The sequence below is a fragment of the Scleropages formosus genome, chromosome 18, assembly GCF_900964775.1.
Source record: "Scleropages formosus chromosome 18, fSclFor1.1, whole genome shotgun sequence".
In the NCBI taxonomy this organism is placed as follows: domain Eukaryota; kingdom Metazoa; phylum Chordata; class Actinopteri; order Osteoglossiformes; family Osteoglossidae; genus Scleropages; species Scleropages formosus.
The window spans coordinates 13202674-13225384 of NC_041823.1; the positions used below are offsets into that span (position 1 = coordinate 13202674).

The 22711-nt window shown below is 42.9% G+C and overlaps 1 protein-coding gene across 1 annotated transcript; it reads right to left on the minus strand.

Annotated features, from left to right (window-relative positions):
* Positions 1–483: 483 nt before the first annotated feature.
* col28a1b (collagen, type XXVIII, alpha 1b) lies at positions 484–18998 on the minus strand. Its single transcript, XM_018740616.2, has 34 exons — positions 18878–18998; positions 17992–18557; positions 17143–17163; positions 16747–16806; positions 15865–15918; positions 15731–15775; positions 14937–14963; positions 14196–14240; positions 14040–14084; positions 12908–12961; positions 12294–12362; positions 11338–11406; positions 10836–10904; positions 10650–10718; positions 10225–10293; positions 10015–10083; positions 9077–9145; positions 7802–7873; positions 7549–7617; positions 7014–7085; positions 6845–6913; positions 6465–6533; positions 6297–6365; positions 5894–5962; positions 5665–5733; positions 5437–5505; positions 5220–5288; positions 4378–4458; positions 4045–4080; positions 3897–3933; positions 3204–3758; positions 2612–2787; positions 1856–1970; positions 484–656 (listed from the first exon to the last, which is right to left on the minus strand). The coding sequence occupies exons 1-34, from the start codon at positions 18996–18998 to the stop codon at positions 484–486; spliced, it is 3390 nt and encodes a 1129-aa protein (XP_018596132.2).
* Between the last annotated feature and the right edge of the window lie 3713 nt (positions 18999–22711).

The window sequence follows — 22711 nt, forward strand, 5'->3', positions numbered from 1 at the left end:
ATTTAAGTGATCTGGAGATTCGATGTTAAGTGTATGGGACACACAAATATACATTAGAGCTTCCTAAGAGGACACACATGAAACTTCTGAGAAAAATGCTGCTGAAAGCTCTTCAGAAATCTCAGCCCATGAACATTATTAGTTTGACTGTTTTTAAAATATATTTGCCGTTGAAATGTGTAAAGCCAAATAAAGAGTTATCTGGTTTGCCATTTTATTTGGTCCCTCGTTGATATATATTCCCCTACGCGTTACACTCTTTATTATTTATTTTATGTAAAAACACTTTTAAATTATATATTTGATAGAAAAAGAAGAAAACTAGGTTAAATAAACTTTTTTTCCGGTGAGCTTGCTGCTGTCATTGGCTTAGAAGCAGTGGTTTTGTGAATGATTCCTTCCCAACACACACACACACACACACACACACACACACACACACACACACGCACGCACATACATGAACACAAACACAAGCTTTCGTTAAACTGTGACGCAAGCTTTTCTGCAGCTGTCCTCCGTGTCAAACCGGTTCTGGTTCCCTTTACAGCCTCCAAACCAGAACTGGGCACACGCGTTGGCAATGGCATCATAGTACCATCTCACCACGTACTGCCGACAAGGGCCCGGGTCCAGAGGCTGTCTGCAACCTTTATCTGCAAAAACAAAAGAACATAATATTAAATCTATGCTCATTAAACTGTAAAGGAGTTGGTATTGTAACAAAACAGTTTTTTTAAAATACTTAACGAAGATCTATTTTTGGACAAAACATCTGTTTTTCGCATAGCATAAATAAAACAGTGAATTAAAATTAAGGAGAAGTAGCAACCGTATAAAAGAACTTGTGTGTCAGAACAGAAGGTATATCGATGTTAACGTTATGTAAAATAAGTCAGTCTTCAGCAGTTGTGTTTGCAGGATGACCTACGGAACCCATTCAGAGTGAGGTAAAATGCCAGAGTCCATAGTGCCTGTTGTGATTGTCCATACTGACAGTCCATACAGCTCTATACTGCCGCCCATCATCGGGAACAGCACATTTAGGCTCATGTTACTCCTAACTCTAAGGTTCTAGAAGTTATACAAACTCCAGACCAAAGTTGGGGGACACTTATGGCACCATTCTGGAGTTTTAGAGAATTTGTTATAATTATCAGCAGTTATTTCTGTTTCGGGGGGTGCAGTAGTGCAGTGGGTTGGACCACAGTCCTGCTCTCTGGTGGGTCTGGGGTTCAAGTCCTGCTTGGGGTGCCCTGTGATGGACTGGTGTCCCGTCCTGGGTGTGTCCCCTCCCCCGCCAGCCTTGCACCCTGTGTTGCTGGGTTTGGCTCTGGTTTGCGTGACCTCACTTGGGATGAGTGGTTTCAGACTGTGTGTGTGTGTGTGTGTGTGTGTGTGTGTGTTTCTGTCTGCAACGACGGGTGGAGGTTCTGATTACCAGGTACAAACACATCCTGCACCAGATGAGACTGCGGTGGAGAAGTGGGTGCCCTTGTCTCTGGGGAAGGCCTTTTTGGAGGCTCCTGGGGACTAACACCATCACCCTTCCCTCCATTAGATGATGAGGAGAACCCATCTGTTTGGCTGTTGGTCCTGGGACTCTTGTTTTTGTTGCGGTGATTATTGTTTTTGTTGTTTTTGCGCTGCTGGTTGTTGTTCTGGTTATTGTTGTTGTTTCTGTTGTAATTTTTGTTATTGCCATGGTTGTTGTTGTTGTTGTCATGGTGATTACTGAGGTGGTTGTTGTAGTGGTTGTTGTTGTTGTTATCGTAATGGTTATTGTTGTAGTGATTTTGGTTATTGTTATTGTCATAATGGTTGTTGTTGTTGTCGTAGTTGTTGTTGTTGTTGCGGTGGTTCTTATTGTTGTTGAGGTGCTTATTGTTATTGCTGTTGAGTCTGTTATTGCTGCCCAGATCGAGACTCTCTTGAAGAGTCGGCTCTAGTGGCTCAGCTGGAGGTTCTGGCTGAAATACAAATTGTAAAGTTAGCAAAAACTGAAAGAGTGACAGCATTTGACTGTATCGCATTGTCTTTTCTCATGAAACACAAACAAACTGTAACTATTTTCACCTCCGGTGCCTTTGTGCTGTTTAAATATTTCTCAGCTGCACACATGGCTGTTTTACAAGACACGGATAAAGACCACACCTAGAGAACTGCTTTAGATATCATCGTGCAGTTCAAGGACAGACCTGATCTGCGTCCCAAAGACCAGTCCATGAATTTCGGTGTTATGATACAAACATACAGTATATTTTACCATAACATTTTAAGGTTTTAGTTGGTGAAACTGTATAAAATGTAAACCAATGAAAATAAATGGTGAGTTAGCAAAGAAAAAAGTAAAATCCATTGTTAGAAGAGCAGCAAATGTGGGAGCTGCTGGTAGCACAGTGATTAATGCTGCTGCCTTTGGACCCAGAAGGCAGCAGATTTCAATTCCACCTCCAGCCTCAGTACCCTTGAGCAAGGTACTTATTCTAAATTGCACCAGTAAAATTACTCAGCTGTACAAATGGGTAAATAATTGCAGGTAGCTTAACATCGTAAGTCAAAGTGGCAAAGTTTCAACTAAATAAGTAAACATGAACGATTGAGCTTTCACCTCTTCGAATGTTCTCTCGATGTCCCCATTGAGTGCTGGTGTCGGGGTCTTCTCTGCTGAGTCCACAAATGGCTCGGTGATGCTACCAGGCGGGAAGAGGTCTTCAGGGATTATACCAGGGATATGAGATGTGTCTTCACCCTCGCAGATACGGCTCAGCAGTTTGCGTTCCAGGGCTGGAAGATTCAGAAAGCATAGGATCAGCACCCACTGACCTTTGTTTGCGAAAAAGGAAAGGCAGTGAGCGAACGGAAAGAGAGAAGAAAATCAAGCTTTGCTGCAGTTATGTGACATTTGTTACAGTTACAGTGGAGCGTGGAGGGTGGATATGGCTTCAGTCCGGGTGAAGAACCTAGAGTGCAAGTCAAAAGTAGGCAACTTGGGCACTACTTGAATACGATCAGCTGGAGAAACAAAGCAAAGCAGACCAACCCAAGTGTACAACATCTCTGGAAATTGCTGCAGAAGAACTGAGAAAAAGCGGTGTCTTATTTTCCCACTTAAACATGTAAACCAAACAGCTCATGAAAAAAAAATACTAGTGTGCAGCAAGTGAACTCTCATGTTGAATTCTCTGTTCAAAAGAACGTACTGGGGAGCGCAGTGAAATCATCGATCAGGAAGGCATGCTCTTCGTCAGGGTCGGAGGCGATGGTGTTGACTTCATTCTTGAAGTCCACATATAAGGGACCGCTGTCATTCACCACGCCGATGACAAACATCTCGATGTTGGATGCGTGGGCCTCCCGGACAGCAGACTCGAGCCTGATGGGATCCCTCTTGTCTGCCTGGCCGTCGGTGATGAGGATGCCCACCTTGTGGGCGCCGGGCCGAGCAGCCTGGAACACCTGGTTGGCTCGCCTGATGGCACTGCCAGTGAAGGTCCCTTCGCCCAAGTAGGGCATCCTTCGCACTGCAGCTTTCACCTCATCCTGGTTGGCCTGCTGCTGCAAGCCCATCATCAGCACGGTGACGTGACTGTAGAGGACCACCCCGACACGCGTGGCCTCACGGCTCACCGACACACGGTCGATCATAGTATTCATGAAGTCCTTTATGGAGTTGAAGTTGCCAGGGCCAACGCTCTCGGAACTGTCAATGATGAAGACCAGATCGAGGGGACTCTCCCGACATTTCACACCACATCCTGAAAAGAGTGAGCGGGTCACATTTCTCTGGGTCAGAGTGTCAAGATGTGTTTCAGCCGCACGTCACTGTCTCACTAGGGATTACAAGGCAACTGTGCAAGACATAATGCTCAAATCCAGAAATACCGAAATCATACCACAAATCGCTCTGACTATTTTGATAATGTCTTCTCTCTGTGTGAAAAAAGAAACAGATACTGTAGTGAAAAAAATTAATTAAAAAAAAAATTTAAAATTTGTATTTAGACTGTATGGCAATTAACAATAATATAAGATCATACTAACCGTTAAACCAGGTTCTCCTTTTTGTCCAGATCGGCCCTGTAATTAGAGTTGAACAAAAACCCTTAATTTGTAATTCTAAACTGTGCTATGAGACTTGTTTAGAACAATATTTGACTTCCAGTTGAACGAGTGTGAGGAATCAACTGCTTATTCTACTGTCAGATCATGGAGCTACAGTTCAGTAACAAGCGCTGTCACTGCCTTCGGATCTCAGGGCCATCAAAACTTAAAAGAGAAAGCTTCATTTTGCCAGGAAGAGAAGACATCACAGATCACCCTCATGCAGGACACCTGCAAATCATGGAGATGTAACTAACAGTGAAAATGCAATACCTGAGGTCCTGCGTTTCCTGGCTCTCCCAGCTCCCCCTTTTCTCCCTTTCGACCCCTGTCCCCAGGAAGTCCTCTGTCTCCCTGCAGTGCAACAAAAATTACCACAGCATCACACATAAGTCTTGTAGATGTTTTGCAAATTATTTTCAAGTAAGAGGACTCTTTTTTATCTTGTATCATATAGCTGTGATGGACTGGCATCCTGTCCATAGCATACAGTGCCTTGCACCCTGTGTTGCTGGAATAGGCTCTGAACCACCACGACCCAAACTGGACGGGTGGCAATTGGCAAAGAACCAATGAACACATTTTTTAATAATAAAAACCAAACACTTCCCTTATTCAACAGAATCATCGTATTCCAACTTAAAATACCAGGCAATATATTTATCTTTTTTTAAATTTATCTGTACATTGTATATTTTCCAACACAAACATCTAACAAAACGCGAGACTGTATCGATAACGTATTTCTATAATATATTCACATATAGTCTATAATATATCAGCTTAACATATACAAACTAAAATTCCGTTTTTTCCTATTATTATACACAAAGTAAATGACTATTTCATAGAACAATAAGTCACAGAATCTCGAATGATGAAACAATTGTTATTACTTCATAATAAAGTACTCTGACAAAAATGTACTCAGATACTGAAATGAAATTTAAGAGAGATGATAGTATATCCAGCATATTTTGTAGATATTTTTTTTGTTGATTTCTGCATGTTTTAAAACGCTAACTAAAAACTGTTTAGTTGGCCTTTCAGCACAATGTGAATCGTACATGTGTCTTTGTTTACACTAATTAGACAGTGATTTTGGTGCCTATTACCTTTTCCCCAGGGAGACCCTCCCCTGGGGGTCCCCTTGGTCCAAGCAGGCCCTGAAATCCAGACTCCCCCTGCAAACACAAGCACCATCCCCATCTTGCTGGTTGAGTTTTACTGGTAAATCACAGTCACTGTGTCTATTGCTAATATAATTTTATGGTGTAATTTCTTTGTCTACCAGTTCCCTTTTTTTGTTGGAAACCAGGAGAAACACAATACCTTTGGTCCTTGTATACCTTCTCCAGGCGCACCCGGTAAACCAGGGGGGCCAAGCTGACCCCTTAAACCCTGCACAGACAAAGAAATAATCGTAATCATTTTGCTCCTGTTTAGTTAAAGGTGATGGGATTTGTTCACAGTCAGGCGATGAAAGTAAGTCGCATGCAGATGGGGGAAATAAGGCTTCCTAGAAGCAGCAGTATTGTGGCTGAAGCCCTTTCATGGCACCTTAGGACCCATCTGCCCAATTCCTGGTGGTCCCGGTGGTCCTGGAAGGCCTGGACCTCCCCGGTCTCCCTAAATACAGAATGGAGACTTTTGTTGGTTTCTCCTTTGATCATCACAATGTGATGTGACCTACAGTCATTAAAAATATAGTATTGCCCTTTCATTAATAATCCTGATGGTCTGGGGCAGTGATAAATGTCTTTGGGTCATTTATTTTCCTTTTACCTACCTTTGATCCAGCAAGTCCTTTACCCTCAGGTCCGATCTCTCCGGGTGGTCCTGGCAACCCTGGTGATCCCTTAATAATAATAATAATAATAATAATAATAATAATAATAATAATAATGATCAAGACAGAATTTCAGTGGGCTACATTGGTTCAAGATGGGTCAGTACCTTGCTTTTCAGATAAAATGCTTACCCTCCACAAGACACCACAGGTATGGCAGATGAACACATAACAATGGAAAAATGGCTGTTCATAGTAATTAACTGTCTTAAACATACTCTTGTCAAGCCCGCCTCTGTTTGGGTCTGATTCATATATCAGTATATTTCTTGTCAAAGGTTGAGCTTCATACCTATCACATACACACACACCCCACCACACATAGCCAATTGAGGTATCGTACCGGAGGCCCCGCATAACCATCTCCTTTCAGTCCAGATGGTCCGGGTGATCCTGGCAATCCTCTCTCACCCTAAAATGAGCCAAATAGTTAAAGGTTAGTCACATCCTATGCAATATCACCTGTGTGTGAACAAGTTTGACCTTGCTGAGATCACCCAGCCCATTGTACCTTGGGTCCAGGGATCCCAATTCCTGGCTCTCCTATTGGTCCAGGCGGCCCAACTGGGCCAGGGTCTCCCTGTATAGAGAACGGTCAGTTGTTCAAGTAACATACCACGTGTACAGGGCTAACGCGGCATACATCTGTTCTTTGGAGACGTAAAGGATGATATCTGTATAAGGTATGGAAAGATATGGCTTATTTTATAGTACAACAAAAAGGAAAACCCAGCACATGACTGGACTGAAGGCTTATGTTACATTTTGGTGCTGGTGCTCACTGTTTATCCCACAGTTTATATTTTGAGAACAGACTGAAGCTGGTATTGTACTTGAAAAGCCACCAGTCATCATATAATATAATAAGATGCCTTTCACTCATTATCTTACCTTGGGACCTGGAATACCTCGGCCAGGCGGCCCAGGAAGGCCAACGCGTCCAGTGCTTCCTGGTTCTCCCTGTAAACAATCACTTTGTTATAAGCTCATGCAAATAAGAATGTGCATACTTAAATTATCAAACCTCTGTTTGTCATATAAAAGTCCTTTTTTGCTGTACCTTTGGCCCAGCTGATCCCATGGCTCCTACTGGACCTGGCAGTCCTCTGAGACCCCTGTCTCCTCGATCACCCTGAGAAGCCCAGACACAACAGAACACTGATCTTCTTTTCCTCTACGATGGAACTAGATTAAATGGCTGTAATTTAAGGGTGGTTAAGGTAAAGGTAAACTACAACACAAAATTAAAATCAGTATTTATTCTTCATAGCATCTGTGGCATCTGCAAAAGCAAGTAAAGACTGAATTTATATAAAATATCTTATTGAACTGAAAAAACATCATTTGGGTATGAAGGCAGGGGGTGGCTGATTATTTCATTTACTGGCCATTTCTCCCTAATGCAGTTTACTCAGATTATATTTTATAAATTTTTGCCCATTTACTATATACAGCTGTTCAGATGAAAACACAATGTTGTTTCTCTAATGGAATTAGAACCACTATCCCTCTGGGCTGATGTTCAGGTCTTGCTCTGTACAAGATACTGCAATGCCTTCACTTGATATACAGCACAGTTGTGTAATGAGTTGTACCTTTTCTCCTGGGACACCTTTCCCTGGGGCACCATCTGGACCCCTGGGTCCTGGTAGCCCTATGTCACCCTAGTTAAGCACAAAGAAAAGACAAAGAAAGACTAAACACTTACATTGTTTGCTTTATTACCCTCATATGAATATATCTTCATTCAATAAGCATAACAATCTAAAGCAAAAGTTCATTAAGATTCTGTCACATATAATATATATGACTGTACACATAGATTTGAATGTAGGGGTGGTCGTTTACCTTGGGGCCAACAGTTCCATCTTCTCCTGGGATGCCCGGACTTCCAGGTGGTCCCTGTGGTCCAGGGTCCCCCTGCAACACTCACCCGTGTCATTTTAAAGCAGAAATTGGGTGTTGAATTATTAACATTTTAATTTATATACGCTGACCTCTCAACTTATGAAAACAGATAACAGAAGTCTGTTCATAACTTGATTTGTTTGTAACTCCAAAGTCACTATTACCAAAGTGACAATCAATAAAAGCTACATAATATAGATGTCCCTCAAATTATTCATGAGTTAGATTCTGTAGACACCTCAGATAAAGCTTTAATTAATATAAAATTCTCTGTAAAACTTCCATCCATCCATCCATCCATCCATCCATCCATCCATCCATCCATCATTAACGGGTAGGGCGTGAGGCAGAGAACATGCTAGTCCACTAAAGCACTTATTTTTATCATTTTTACTAGCTTCAAGCTACATTAATATTTCAACACATTTGAAATTACTCAGAACTGAAATATCTCCAGAAATTCCTCATCTTGTTTCTGATCACTGATACTATGAAGGAGAAGAAATGAGCTATAAACATTGAGCTGAATCAAGTCTGTCCAACACTTCTGTTTTGTCTGTGTGCATTTTACTGCCAAATACCAGATGGGTGCAGAAACACAGGTCACTCTTGTTCCTCAACAGACGGGAATTTTATCAAATGTCGGTGGTAAAATTGCATTAAGACAAATAAGCAAATGTTTGCATCTTTGAGAATTTACAACACAAGGATCCAGTGTAGGAAGAATGTTGGGATATAACAGGAAAAAACCTGCTGTGTGTGATGCTGGTAAATAGCTGAATGTGTTGAGGTAAAGTGAGGGAGGCGTGGTGGCGCAACAGGTTTGGCCGGGTCCTGCTCTCTATTGGGTTTTGGGTTCCTTGTGATGGACTGGCGTCCTGTCCGGGGTGTGTCCCTCCCCTTCCAGCCTTACACCATGTGTTGCTGGGTTAGACTCAAGTTCACCGCGACCCCCACTTGGGACGAGCGGTTGCAGACATTGTGTGTTGAGGTGAAGTCGTTGCCCGTTATTTCAGTGAAGCTGAATGGAAACAACAACCTGTTTCGTAGAGATCGACTCTTCCTCGAAGGAGCAATGGTCTACCTGAGATGCACCACCCTTTCCTTCATGACTAGGCTGTGTACCAGTGTCAGAGCGTCCTCATATACACACTTTAAAACCCTTCGTGAAGGACTCAGATATTCCACCGTAAGGAATTTCAACTGTCTACTCACTTTGGGACCAGGCTCTCCAACCCCTCTCTCTCCAGGGGATCCTGGCTCCCCTGGGAAGCCCTGGTTTCCCTGCGGAGAAAACAGCGCATCCCTTGGGATCAGATGATCAGATGACACTAAGCGCTGTATATCATAACTGTAGATGTGTAGCACAAAAAACACAGCAAGGAGCTTTAACTGCGCATTCGCTAGAGACACAAAGTTGACCCACTGACTTTTCAACGATAGACCAATAAGGTAAGCAGACAGTCAAAGACAGAAAGCCACCCAGTGCAGACATCATCAAAACACAAAAAAATCAATGGAGAAAAACACTGTAAGATACCAGACTGCTGTCACTTGAATGAAGCTCTGCAACTTTTTACTTTCATAACAGGGTGAAAATGTAGCTGTTAAATTTTTCTTACATTCTTCTTAAAAGCGCAGTTCACCGTGTGCACACCTGTTTTTAAAGGATGTGCAGTGAAACGTTTAATGATATGATGCAGGAAGAGAGATATTAAGGGAGACATCTGGACATGTATGAAGCAAAATGTGATGGTAACAGGTTGCGAAGCTTGGAGAGATAAAGGGGAAAATTTGACTGGATGCACAAGGAGAAAATGGACTTCTGAGGTACTGTAAAAACTGACATGGAGAGTTTTATTTAAATATCATTATCTTCAGTGCTGTTCGTGGATTTCTTGGTGTGTTTGTTTCAAACGTGATGCCGCTTTCTTGCAAACTGGAAACTTTCTCAAAAATCTGAGTAATGTTTCTTTTAGGTAAAGGCCTTTGAATTTGTACTATAGTAAAGGTGGACATACCATACCCTTACATCTAACAACGTTTGGTCTTATCATGCTCAGCAGGATATGGGATCATTTCCATTTGTTTACTGTGATACATAATCCACGTTTTGACCAAATAACAAAGTTCCTTTAATTGCAGGATCTTACCTTTGGTCCCATGAACCCCAAGCCTGGAGGTCCTCTGGGGCCAGGGGGACCCACTGGCCCTTGGTCCCCCTGCAGTGTAAGGGGAAAAGGGAAAAGAAGTTCCACACTTTGGCACATTTACATTGGACTAAGTGAAAGGAAGTGCACCATAAAGCAGAATTAAATAAGGAAGAGAGAGACGGTAAATGACACACTCTGATTTATTCTGACCTTCTCTCCTTGAATACCCCCTCCTATAATTTCCACAGGCCCAGGTAGCCCTGGAGGTCCAGGATCTCCCTAGTGAAAGTCAGAGCACATGAGGACATCAGTAGTTATTCGAAAAATTACTGCATGTCTCCCGTGACCATGTCAGGTCAGGATGGGCCAACAATATGCCAATAAGTGTATTCCTACATCATATAGTATAGTCCTGCACAATGTTATTGAAGCCAAGCCAGACACTTTGAAAAACACATATTTAGCAACTAAAGTCCAAGAACAATTCCATTTTGTTCTTATAACTACAGAAGATGAAACTTGAAAAAAAAATTTGAATAAAACCTGCATTTGTATATTACAACATGTTAAAGCGATGATGCAATCCAGGTGGAAAAAAAGCTGCCCTGCTTGCATGTCTTGTACTCTTGAATTACCTTCTCCCCCTTGATGCCCAGACCTGGGAAACCACGGACACCCTTTGGCCCTTCGTACCCTCGATCGCCCTAAACACAGGATCATCTCAACATGAAGCAGCCACTTTGTGTTCACTTGTGTTTCTACACTGATTATAAGTCTTAATTCCAAGGCACTGGTGACTTGTCAGTCAGAACGTGACCTGCCTTGGGACCCGATAGACCCTCTCCTGGGAGACCTTGACTTCCCTGTGGCCCCTGAGGGCCTGGGGGACCCTATATGTAAAACACACACACAAAGAAACACGCTCAAAGTCATTATCAATATTTTCCATAAAATAGAACCTTATATTTGTAGTTTGCTATGTAAAACAAAAGCAATGACTACTTCTCCACACATCAGACAACAAACACAAAAGTGACAGTGAAAATCTTTTTAAAAAGGTAAATGCTTTCTCTCGCTCTTTTCTCAAATGCATGCTCAAGTATATACTTTATGTACATTTTTTACAGGCAGATAGTTTATAATAGTGAGACTGAACTGTATGTAGAAGATTAATAGTTTTGAGTTATATTATATTCCCTGATAAAAGGCAGCATGAGTTAGTACCCAACAAAAGTGTGGCCCTTGCTGATGAGTGGCCCATGAGTCCACACTGCCACTTAGTGGTGACTCCCAAATAGAAAACAGAGTAACACGCTGACTTACTGGAAGACCTGGCTCCCCGATGCCTACAGGACCAGGTGGTCCAGCTCTTCCCTGGTTCCCCTTCTCTCCCTGAAAGGCACAGTGTTTGGGGTGAGCGCAAGCAGCTGGGAATGGCAACCCTGCAACGGGCACAGCAGACCGTTTGTACCCTCGAGACGGGTGTTTGCTCTGAAGGGCTCTGTACATTATCTGGCGTTACCGGAGCACATTTTCAGTCACGCCCCAGAAATCCCCAGAACGAAGCGGGCGACAACACCGATCTTTTGTTTTTGGAGGTCGTTGGAACTTGAAACAGCAACGAAAGACAACAAAAGAAATTGCTCTTGACACACCGGCCTGTATCACGCCGGCCTCCCTCTCTGTGGGCCATCTGAAGGCACACCGAGAGAGAATCATACGTTACCTTTAACGAAGAACGCGGTTTGCTTCTTGAAAGAGGAATTAAAATAAAACTGTATAATTAATCAAATCATTAAAATAAGAAAAACAGCGATTCATCTTCATTTTAACAAAGTGATGACACATTAGGGAAATTAATAAAGACAAATGAATGTCATTGAAGACATAGCTTGTGACTCCCCATTTTTTCTCAGTTGAACCTTTCCTACATTTGTGCCTTGAAACCTCATCTTTTACAGCAAATGGAGATACTCAATTTATCACAGAATGTAGAAACTATACAGTGTGTATAATCAGGTAAATTATGGCAGGTAGCATGCTAGGTATAACATGACTGCTACCATACTGGGCAGTTTAGTGGTAAGTGCTGCTGCCTTGCACTCAAAGGTCCTACATTCAAATCTCACTTCTGCTACAGTATCCTTGAGCAAGGTATTTACAGTGCTTTGCTCCAGTAAAACTAAATTGTTTTGGAGAGAAGTGTCAGCTAAAGAAATTTATAATAGTTTGAACAAATGAGTCCCCTGGATCAATTCTATTAATGTAAAAGAGTTTACCTTCGGGCCGGGAAATCCAGTGCCGGTGTCACCTGGTGGTCCAGGTGCACCGATGGGTCCGCGTTCTCCCTGAATTAAGGGAAGGAAATGAGTGCATGCAGAGACCTGATTTTTCTCAAAACCATTTAATGATCCATTTACAGTCTTTGATTTACTCTGTTACTCCTGTTAAGTGCTGCTAACTGCATATGACGCTGAGATTTTGTCCTCGTCACTGACAGTGCATTATGTCTCTAACCACACAGGAAGAAATCCGTTTCTGAAACCATCATATCTTAAATACTACAGTTAAGATAATCTGAAAATGTATTAATACCAGCGGCACAAGATGAACAGTTTTAGCATATTGATCCCTGGTTATGCTTTATGAAAATCAGTACAAGAGACATTTCCATTTACATCCCTGCTCCTTGATATGTCAGATAGCCTCACTAACTTCTCTGTTCAGTCAGTAAGAAAACGTTTAAGGTGTTAGTACGCTGAACTGAGTGAAGAGTAGATCAGCCGCTCGGTATCAAGCCAGCACACACAGCTGTTCCAGCACATACGAGGTTAACGCGATGCGTCCGAGGCGACCAGGCAGCACCTGAGCAGTATGTCTCTGGTGCTCTCACCTTGGGTCCCCCTTGGCCTTCTGGACCTTGATCTCCAGAAGGTCCTGTTAGACCCTACGATGAAACCCATAAAATGGTAAAAAACACAGTGAGACACAGTGTCTCCTTGGACTTCATCCACTTCATGGAAATGACCTCGTGTACCGAGACTGCACACAAAACAACAGCAGTATCAATTTCCGGCAAGTATGAATTAAATACACATTTAGGCTGCAGTATACCTGAGGTGGATAACTGTGATATGTATCTGGCAGTATCTCCTCTATTTCTTATTCCTACCTGTCTAGCCGTACAAGTAAGAAAAATGTGCAGGTTATAAACGTGCAATATTGTCTAAGCACCCCTTAATAAGCAATGACCCGCTCCTCCATTTTTCACCTTCCGCAGCACGGTACTAATCTTTTATCTCATGTGTCATTTGAAAGAGAAATACCCTTCACTGATCGTCCGCTAGAGCCTCGTCACTGGGACAAAGCCTTAAAGCACTTTTTGTTCTTCCTGCTGTTGAACAAACCAAATGACTTACTAAGCACATTAAAAAGTAGCCTGGCTGTTACTGCTCTCCCGGAGCAGACAAAACATCACCTAATACCTCCGTCTTCTAACTAATCTGCACGAAGGAGAGCCTGCATGTCAACTCAGAGGGGTGCGAAGCCCGCCGGTCACAGAGCCGGTCACAGAGCGGGAGGACACATGGGGCCGTGCCAACTGCTGGAGGGGCCGGCGGCGTCCCGCGACTAATCCTGCAGGACAAAGTACGCATCCCCAAAAGAAAAATACACTGCAAGCTTCGGTTCACAGCTTTGGATTTGCACATTAGCACCTGGATTAAAAATAATCCTTAATTCACATTCCATGAGTGCAGCACTAGGGAAGCGTCCTGCAGTCCACGCACACCTCGCCATGTCGGCCTGACGACTGCAGCGGCGTCATTAAAGGAGCACACTTCAGAAAACCTCACACATAACACCCCTGTGTAATGAACATATCATCTGGACTGCAGCGAGGACCTCCTGTGTGATACCTGAAGTTTGACTGAACACGTGGAAATTCTGAAATACGGAAAAATTGCAGGTGCTACACATGAGCAAGAAAAAGGGGGGGTAATTTAGATTGTTGGTCTTGGTCTTACTGGCTCTCCTCTGGGCCCTCGTGGTCCCGGGGGTCCCTCCTGGCCCTACAGATGGACATTGCGCATTGTGCCGTTAATCCTCACAGAGCTCATGAACGTGGTGTTCGTGGGAGATGAGGTGTGTGTGTAAGGCGACGTGTTTCTCGCTGAACTTACTCTTTCTCCCTTTTCCCCTGGGGCTCCACACTCTCCCCTCTCGCCCTGAAACACAGGACAGGCTTGTTGTTTCATCACACACCATCTGTCCAGTACATCCGAAGACATTCAGCGGACATCAAGAGAGGAGCGTGGGACTGGAACCCTCTCTATTTGCTGAAGCCATTCATGAGCTCAAAAACCAGTTACATACTACAAGATCTACCACTGAACAACCTAAACGGGATGGCTGGTAGTGTAGTGGTCAACACTAGTGCCTTTGGATCCATAGGTTGCAGGTTTGATCCCTCTAAACTGTAGTACCCTTGAGCAAGGTATTTACCCTGAATTGCTCCAGTAAAATTACCCATCTGTGTAAATAATTGTAACCTTAATACTGCAATTTGCTTTTGAGAAAAGTGTCCGCTAAACGAGTAAATTGTCATGAAGCTCTTACCATAGCATAGTGGTTAGAGCTGGCTGCTGCCTTTAGACCTCAGGGTCATAGGTTTCATTCTCACCTCCAGCTGTAGTACCCTTGAGTTTAGTACTTACCCTCAATGGCTCCAGTAAAATTACCCAGCTGTATAAGCAGGTAAATACCTTAACGAGGTAAGTTGCTTTGGAGAAAAACATCAGCTAAATGTAGACTCTAGAATATGTTAGTCTAGAGTCTTTTTATTATACAGCGGAATATAATAAAAAGAAAAAGCTTTGAATGAAACATGCATTATTCTGCTGAAGAAATAATGTGAATCTTACCACTTCCCCTTTGAAACCCGGCCTTCCCTGTAGAGCAGACAGAGCTGAACGTCAGCGGTTCATATAGCAAAATGTATGAGATGGGGACATAATTCGACATAATTCATCACATTATTTTTTTTCATTTACATTTATAAATCATTATCAAAAGGGTCATTGCATACAATTCCTCACTAGTATTGTCACTGCTCTATGTGTCAGTACCATTTCTTATAGCTTTTGGGAACAGCACAGGGTCAGAGCTACATACATATGGAAAGAGTATGCTGAGAAATTCCGAATTTGTCCACATGCATAGTGTGAGGACTCAAGGTCAAAAGGTTACAATGTATCACAGGTATGACCATACAGCACTTTTTAATAACTTCCAAAAGGGTGTCCAGACATTCCGAATTTCTTTAAAATTGTCACACAAATCAGTTATCTCAATATTTTTCAAATATGAGAATCTTTTTTCCACTGAAACACTTTCATTATTCACACAGACAGACACAGCCCGTCACACACATTCATACAGGAACAATATAATCATCTGGCAAAATTTACATTTACATTTACATTTATTTACTTAGCAGACACTTTTCTCCATAGTGACTTCCAATGGATACTATGTAGTGTTATCAGTCCACAATCAGTCCACACACCTTATTCACCGTGGTGACTTACACTGCTAGATACACTGCTTACACTGGGTCACTCATCCATACATCAGTGGAACACACTCTCTCTGTCACTCACACACTGATAAAATAACTGTGATGATTCAGAAACAAAAGGTAGACAACAGGAGGTACCTCAGTACCGTCGATTCCTGGACGGCCGCTAACGCCTGGTTCTCCCTAAAAAAAAATGATAGCAAATACAAGAGTTTAAAACGCAGCGAAATCACGGCACTATACCAGTCACAGTCACAGCAAAGAGCACACACCTTTGCTCCCTTCTGACCAGGGGTACCGTCATAGCCTGGTTCCCCCTTTTTACCCTGGGTGAAAAAAAGGAAAAATTGGTATTTTGGTTTTAAGCAGACAACGAAGTACATTACACACACACACACACACACACACACACACATTTTCTGAACCACCTGTCCCATACGGGGTCACAGGGAACCGGAGCCTACCCAGCAACACAGGGCGTAAGGCCGGAGGGGGAGGGGACACACCCAGGATGGGACGCCAGTCCGTCGCAAGGCACCCCAAGTGGGACTTGAACCCCAGACCCCCCAGAGAGCAGGACCCGGTCCAACCCACTGCGCCACTGCACCCCCTAAGTACATTACACAAATGTTTGTATTATATTATATTATATTGTATTATATTATATTATATTATATTATATTAGACAGCCCTGTTTGCAAATTTAATATTCAGTGAAAATAGTTTGGCGAAAGATCAACCTTCCCAAGAGAAATAGTGAATCGTTTTTGCTGTTGCAATTCAGCTAAACGTGGAAAGAGATATTTATACATATACATTTATATACGTAAAGCATGTAATCAGTGTGAAAGTCACGGCTTGTGAACATGTACGTTTGAAAATGATTCCATCTGTACAACAGGACCCTTCTTGCCAACCTCTTCTCCCCTTTTCTAAGAGATCTGCAGGAGTTTGACACGTATCAGTGTTTAGACCAAAGCGTGATCATTGTATGTGTGGCTCAGTGTCCTCTGCACAGCTGTGAAGGTTCATTTTCATTGTCTGTTCTTTTGTGAGCAGTGCTGAGGTTCTCGCGTCGCTGCTGCTGTAGAGCAAATATTATTAGTAGCAAGTTATGCTGAAGGAAAAGATACGTCATTGCGCTCTGTACTCACTGGGTTTCCTGGAGGACCTCTGGCCCCTTTCTCACACAGACATGGTACTGGCTGGGGACACTGAAGAAATATATTACAAGGATTTACATTATTTCAATACTGACTCTGAATATTGGCTGAGCAGCATGACTAATTGAAGGGGTATCATTTATGTAAAATCATTTTTATTTAATGTCATTGATTCTTACTGAGTGACAATTATTTGAATTCAAATTTGACTGTCAGTTCTCTTGCTATTCTGCATGGTAAAGTGACGCAGAACGCTTTATCGCTTTAACAGCAGCCAACCTCCTCACGACCCAGCAAGACCCAGAAACTTTGGTTGAATGATTCACTTCTATTAACGCTCTACGGTAACCTTTAAATTACCCCTAATGACCAAGTCCTAATACTTACTTCTTCACTGCCAATGGAAATCTGTAAGGTGAAGAAAGAGAGAATGTGAGGGATTATAACAGACTGTGAACAAATTGATGCTCGGCCACAGGGAGACATGGAGCCCTTCCCAGAGATGATCTGACATGAACACTCACATTGTTACTCGGAGTCCCTTTCCTGTTGCGCGGCTCTATAACGGAACATACAATCACAGCCCATCTGCTAACTCATACGTATGTGTGCCACAAAGACAACCCTTATTGGCTGGTCTGTTTCTTATATTTCCTCAATGCTTTATTCTTATGAAATTTTTAGAAGATATTTCTTCTTGCGTAACTCAACACATACATCAAGGGCTTCTACTGAGCACACGTGCAAGCATGGTAAACATTACTATATACCTTTGGCATTTCCAATCAACGTGCACTTGGATTGCAGTGGGTATCTCAGAGGCTAGTAGTGTCACCTCACAGAGGGCACAGGTTCAAATTTGATCTCCAGCTGTAGCACCGTTGAGCTACAGGGACTTATCTCGAATTGCTTCAGTTAAACGTACTCAGCTATAGAAAGGTGTAGATCGATGTAAGTAGCTGAGTGTGTAAACATAAAATTTGAAGTCTCTCGACAGAAAAACATCAATCTGTGAAAAGTGGAGTTCTAACCAGCATGACCTGCCTTGAGCCCAGCAATAACCTAGTGAGGTTGGTGAATCTTGAAAAGCAGCCTTAATCAAAAATAGGGCTTACAGGTCAATTGAACATTTCTACACCTGAAACAAAGCTAACGACTCCATAGTTTGAGGTTATTTGACTGAACACAAATGATGCGGTGTGATTTTGAGTGCGATAAGAACCCATGCACACGCACCAGCTCTCTGAGCAGTTTGTCCTCAAGAAGGGGGTCCGTCAGGCTGTGGACATACTTCTGCGATGGGCTGCTGGCGATGGACCGCAGCTTGGCGCTGTTCTGGGCCTCCCGCGCCAAGTCCGACAGTCCGATGGCGAACACCTTGATGTTGTGGCTCTTGGCCTCTGCGGCAGCTCCGATGGCATTGGGGCTCCTTGGGTGGTCCACGCCGTCTGTCATGAGGATGGCCACCCGGACATTTTCGGGGCTTGTCTCCTGCGTGAAGAGCTGTGTGGCGTTGGTAAGGGCATAGAAGGAGTAGGTGCCCTGACCGATGTACACCATGGCACTGACACGGCTCTGGAACACGTCCACATCCTGCCAGTCCAAGAAGTTGTGGTCGATGCTGACGGAGCTGCTGAACTGCAGAGCCGCCAGCCGGATCTTGAGGTGCCACCCAACCAGCTGCATGGGCATGACGCGCTCGCTGAAGCTGCGCACAAAGGCCTTCTGCTTCTCGAACAGGAACGTCTTGGCACTTTCCGAACTGTCCAAGATGAACGCAATATCCATGGAGCATATCATGCCTGGGCAGCATCAGAACACACAGGGGAAAGTTTCAAAGTTGGTGCCCGAACTGGCAGAAAAGCTATCAGGAACGAAGTGATGTGAGGAATAGTAAACTCTTAATAGGGGCTTCTTCTGTTTTTACAACGAAACTAAAAATTAATGTTATGAGAATAAGAAATCAAAGCATTAGATTGCAAGAATATGATTAGTCCTTATCTTAGTCCCTAGAAAGATTTTTAATGGCTCTAGGTAGAGAAACAGAAAGAGTCAGAATCGGTGCGGTGCTAGGGTTACATTGCCATGAAAGTGGCAGAGGCAGAAGGGTAAAAACTCTTGCCTTGTCCTTCATCTCTTAAGGCAAGGTTGCTTGACTTCAATCCCTTCCGTCTCTTTTTCTGGCACCTGGCGAAGTCCGAAAGGACCAACAGCAGAAGACACAAAACTGCCCATCTCCCCATGTTGCCCTTGTGCCCGCTTTTCTCCCCTCAGATGGAAGAAGAGAAAAGTTACAGATTTAAGGTTTTTCACAGGAACTCTTACCACAGTGTTGGGGGGGGGCGAGCTGGTTGAAAGGTGTCTGCTGGCAGTATTTTACACATGTAACAGCCCAAATGTTTTTCAGGCGACACACAAAATCATGCACATGGTTCAGCCGAACATTGCTTTTTTATCTTCTACTGGTCCACAGAATGTAATTAAAACAAATCCACACTTTTGTTTTTAACAGTATCTTTCCTTTTAAAGACCTTTCTTCACAAAAACTTTCAAATAACTTTCAACAACCTTAAAGCAAGGCTAAATAAAGAACTTGAATTCACTTCTTACAATACTATATCTACACTAGTAAGGTTCCAATGATTCATATTTACATGTGATTAAATGTATTGAAAATGCATCCATTTAATAGACCAGTTTTTATTGTAAATATCAGCTTAAGAATAAATTGGAAAAATGCATAATTCAATTAATAGAATTCTATTTCAAGAAGAGTAGCAGCGAACATGCTGCACTGTTTTAAAATCCATAGTTCTTGCAGACACACATAATTCCGGGTGAAACACTGGCTATGACTTTCCTAAGGCAAACTGCAGTTTTACTAACTAATACGTGGTGGGAGTACATGAAGGACACATAAGACATCTCCTAAATATTACCTTCAGAGCCACCACTGTTCTGAATCAGTTGATAAAGAGTCACCATTAGCAGTCTACTTTACAGGCGACTTTAACAAATGCTTCTTTATTGAATCTTACCTCACTTATCATTTACAGACTCTTTTCATTAGTCCTCTCATCTGGTGTGAGTCACATTACAAACCAGCCTTCTCTTTTGTGTCGATAACCAGAAGCCGGGGAAAAACCGCATTTCAGCCCCACTGCGCTCTCAGATGGTGGGCTGGACACCTCTGAATATCAATGAGTCCAGAGAGTCTTTTTGTGTATGTCCACAGTTCAGATCATACTGAGCCGAGCCACAGTCAATGGACCAGTCAGCCGTAAATACGAAGTATGAAAACAAATCTCCCCTACTGCTTTTTATTGCATCAGTCATTTTATTTTATGCTTATTATATTTTTGAAATATAAGAAAACATACACAGGTATGGCATAAAATTTGTTTTTAATCTACTGCTGTGTGATATCAATTGGTAAAGAAAAAGTGGATGACTTACATCCACTGTTAATCAGATTTAACTGATCATTAGTCTTACTATAGTAGTGTTCTCAGCTGAACAGTGGAGAAAGTTATTTTCAAAATGAATTCAGGCGAAAAAAGCAGATGGATTAGGATGGTAATGCCTTGGTCTGCATTAAATGCATTGGCAAATATGAGAAAAAATAAAAAGGTTTTGAAACATACAATTCTTTTATTTCAATGAATTCCCTTTATATCAAACAAACAGATCGCACAAACACAGGCAATATTTGTTTTCTAATGCAGTGCAGAAGCCGTACCCAGGTTATGAGACTCCTCACTGAGCTAAAAATAAACTTTATCAAACTTTCCATTGACTTTTAAAGTTACATAACAGCATAGGCCTTTTCACAACGTTCTCATGTGAAACAAACATGTAAGGATAGGATCATAAAGATGGTGTTGTGGGTAACAAAGTGGAAATGTGCTTTAAGGTTAAAGGGCTAAAGAAGAAAACTGCAGTGAAAATGCTGAGCAATAATCTGTCAACTAAGATCACGTTATTAAATAGCGAGCTGTACAATTGCATTTGAAAAATAATGCACTGTGCATAAGTTGTATATATTGTAAAAAAAAGAAAAATCAGTGTAGTGGTTGAACTGATCCAGATTTAACTGATCCAGAAGCATCCAGAAATTAATAGATAAATTATAAGCACGTGCTGTTTTCATGAAGTAAATTAACAAATACAAAGTGATTATGCATGAAATCATATTTCAATGGAATTTTTTTAGAAACTCTCTGTTGAGCAACAGGAGGACGGGAGTCATTCTGAACGCATCCTGCCCCTGCTGCTTTTTACATTCCTTAGTAAGAAAAAGCTGAAATGCTGTGATGAGCTGTGGCTCCGCTCCTGTGTGGTGTCCTGTGGAGTCTGCAGACTGGCTGTATGAACAAAGCAAAGGCTGGAGGCGAACACTGCAGAGGGAGACAAAGATGAGGAGGTTCACCTCCTGACACCTCCGCTGAACTCGACACTTAAGGCGTCAGTCAATGGAATGACCAGTGAGGTTCTCGCTGAAGGAGCACATGCCCGCCACATCCACCACGGCAACGGGAACTGCATCGTCATCGTGAAAAGGATGGGGTTTGTGGAGGTGGTTCGATACCAATTTCCTTGCGGTCAGCAAGCAGACATCCTGTCTGTGGCCAAAAGAATTCCAGGCACTCTGCCGGCCAGTTGGCAAATGTAGCCATGGCTATAATGTGTTGAGCAAACACTGCATTTTTCATATTCGCTCCTCTTAAAACAGTTCTCATGGACGGCTTAAACAGGCTGGATGGAAGAAATACCCCAGCTGAAGACTGTATCCCAATTTCTATGGCAAGACATCAGCAACCAGTCAAAGCCTTGATTCTGGTTTGTTGTTCAAAGACAACAGTGAGGTCCTCTGTATCTCCTCAGTACAATATCACACACCAAATCAGTGTAATCCATAAACAGTCGAGCGCATGTATTGGATATGGTGTAAAAGTGTATTAGCAGGACTAAAAGAATCAAAAATCACATTTGTAACGGGGGGGGGGGTGTGGTGGGTTTGACTGGGTCCTCCTCTCCAGTGGGTCTGGGGTTTGAGCCCCGCTTGGGGCGTCTTGTGATGGACTGGCATCCTGGCCTGGGTGTGTCCCCTCCCCCTCCAGCCTTGCGCCCTGTGTTGCCGGGTTAGGCTCCGGCTCCCAGCGACCCCACTTGGGACAAGCGGTTTCAGACTCTGTGTGTGTGTGTGTGTGTGTGTGTGTGTGTGTGTGTGTGTGTGTGTGTGTGTGTGTGTGTGTGTGTGTGTGTGTGTGTGTGTGCATTTTCAATGGTGTAATATATACTGGTTCATGGAGCAAATTGATTGTACTCTAGAATCACATAGCTGCATCCAAATTTCTCCTTATGTTGATGTAATTCACTCTTTGTATTTTTCTCTGAGATGTAAATGGCTTTGGAGAAAAGCATCTCCTAAATGAAATAAGTGTAAATGTAAACGTAGAGCAAACAATGATAGTTAAACCAACCAACCAGTGAAAATACATCTGAGCTGTGAGATTGCTGGAATTCTCTGTGCTCTGCTATGTGGTTTTTTTTTTTTTGTCTGCTCTACAATATGAGCCATTGGGAAACGATATAGGGGGGCGCGGTGGAGCGGCGGGCTTTGTCGGGTCCTGCTCTCTGGTGGGTCTGGCGTTCGAGTCTCACTTCGGGTGCCTTGCAATGGACTGGTGCCCCGTCCTGGGTGTGTCTCCTCCCCCTCCAGCCTTACGCCCTGTGTTGCCGGGTTAGGCTCTGGTTCGCTGCAACCCCACTCGCGACAAGCGATTTCAGACAGTGTGTGTGTGTGTGTGGAACCGAAGTAAAATTCCTTGTATGTGTGCACATACTCGGCCAAATAAACCGGATTCTGATTCTGCAGCAGTGTGGACTAGTGTAGACACCTTCAATAGCACTACCTGTTCATTTTCCTGTTGACAGTGATTGAAAGGCCCATACG

What these genes read in the sequence shown, in the direction of transcription:
- col28a1b (XM_018740616.2), bottom strand. Translation starts at nt 18,998, where the DNA reads ATGGGGAGATGGGCAGTTTTGTGTCTTCTGCTGTTGGTCCTTTCGGAC. An exon ending in ACAAACTGCTCAGAGAGCTG is followed by an intron (nt 17,164 to 17,991) that starts GTGCGTGTGCAT and finishes TTCACCTTACAG; the next exon opens with ATTTCCATTGGCAGTGAAGA. An exon ending in CAGGAAACGCAGGACCTCAG is followed by an intron (nt 4,081 to 4,377) that starts GTATTGCATTTT and finishes CTCTAATTACAG; the next exon opens with GGCCGATCTGGACAAAAAGG.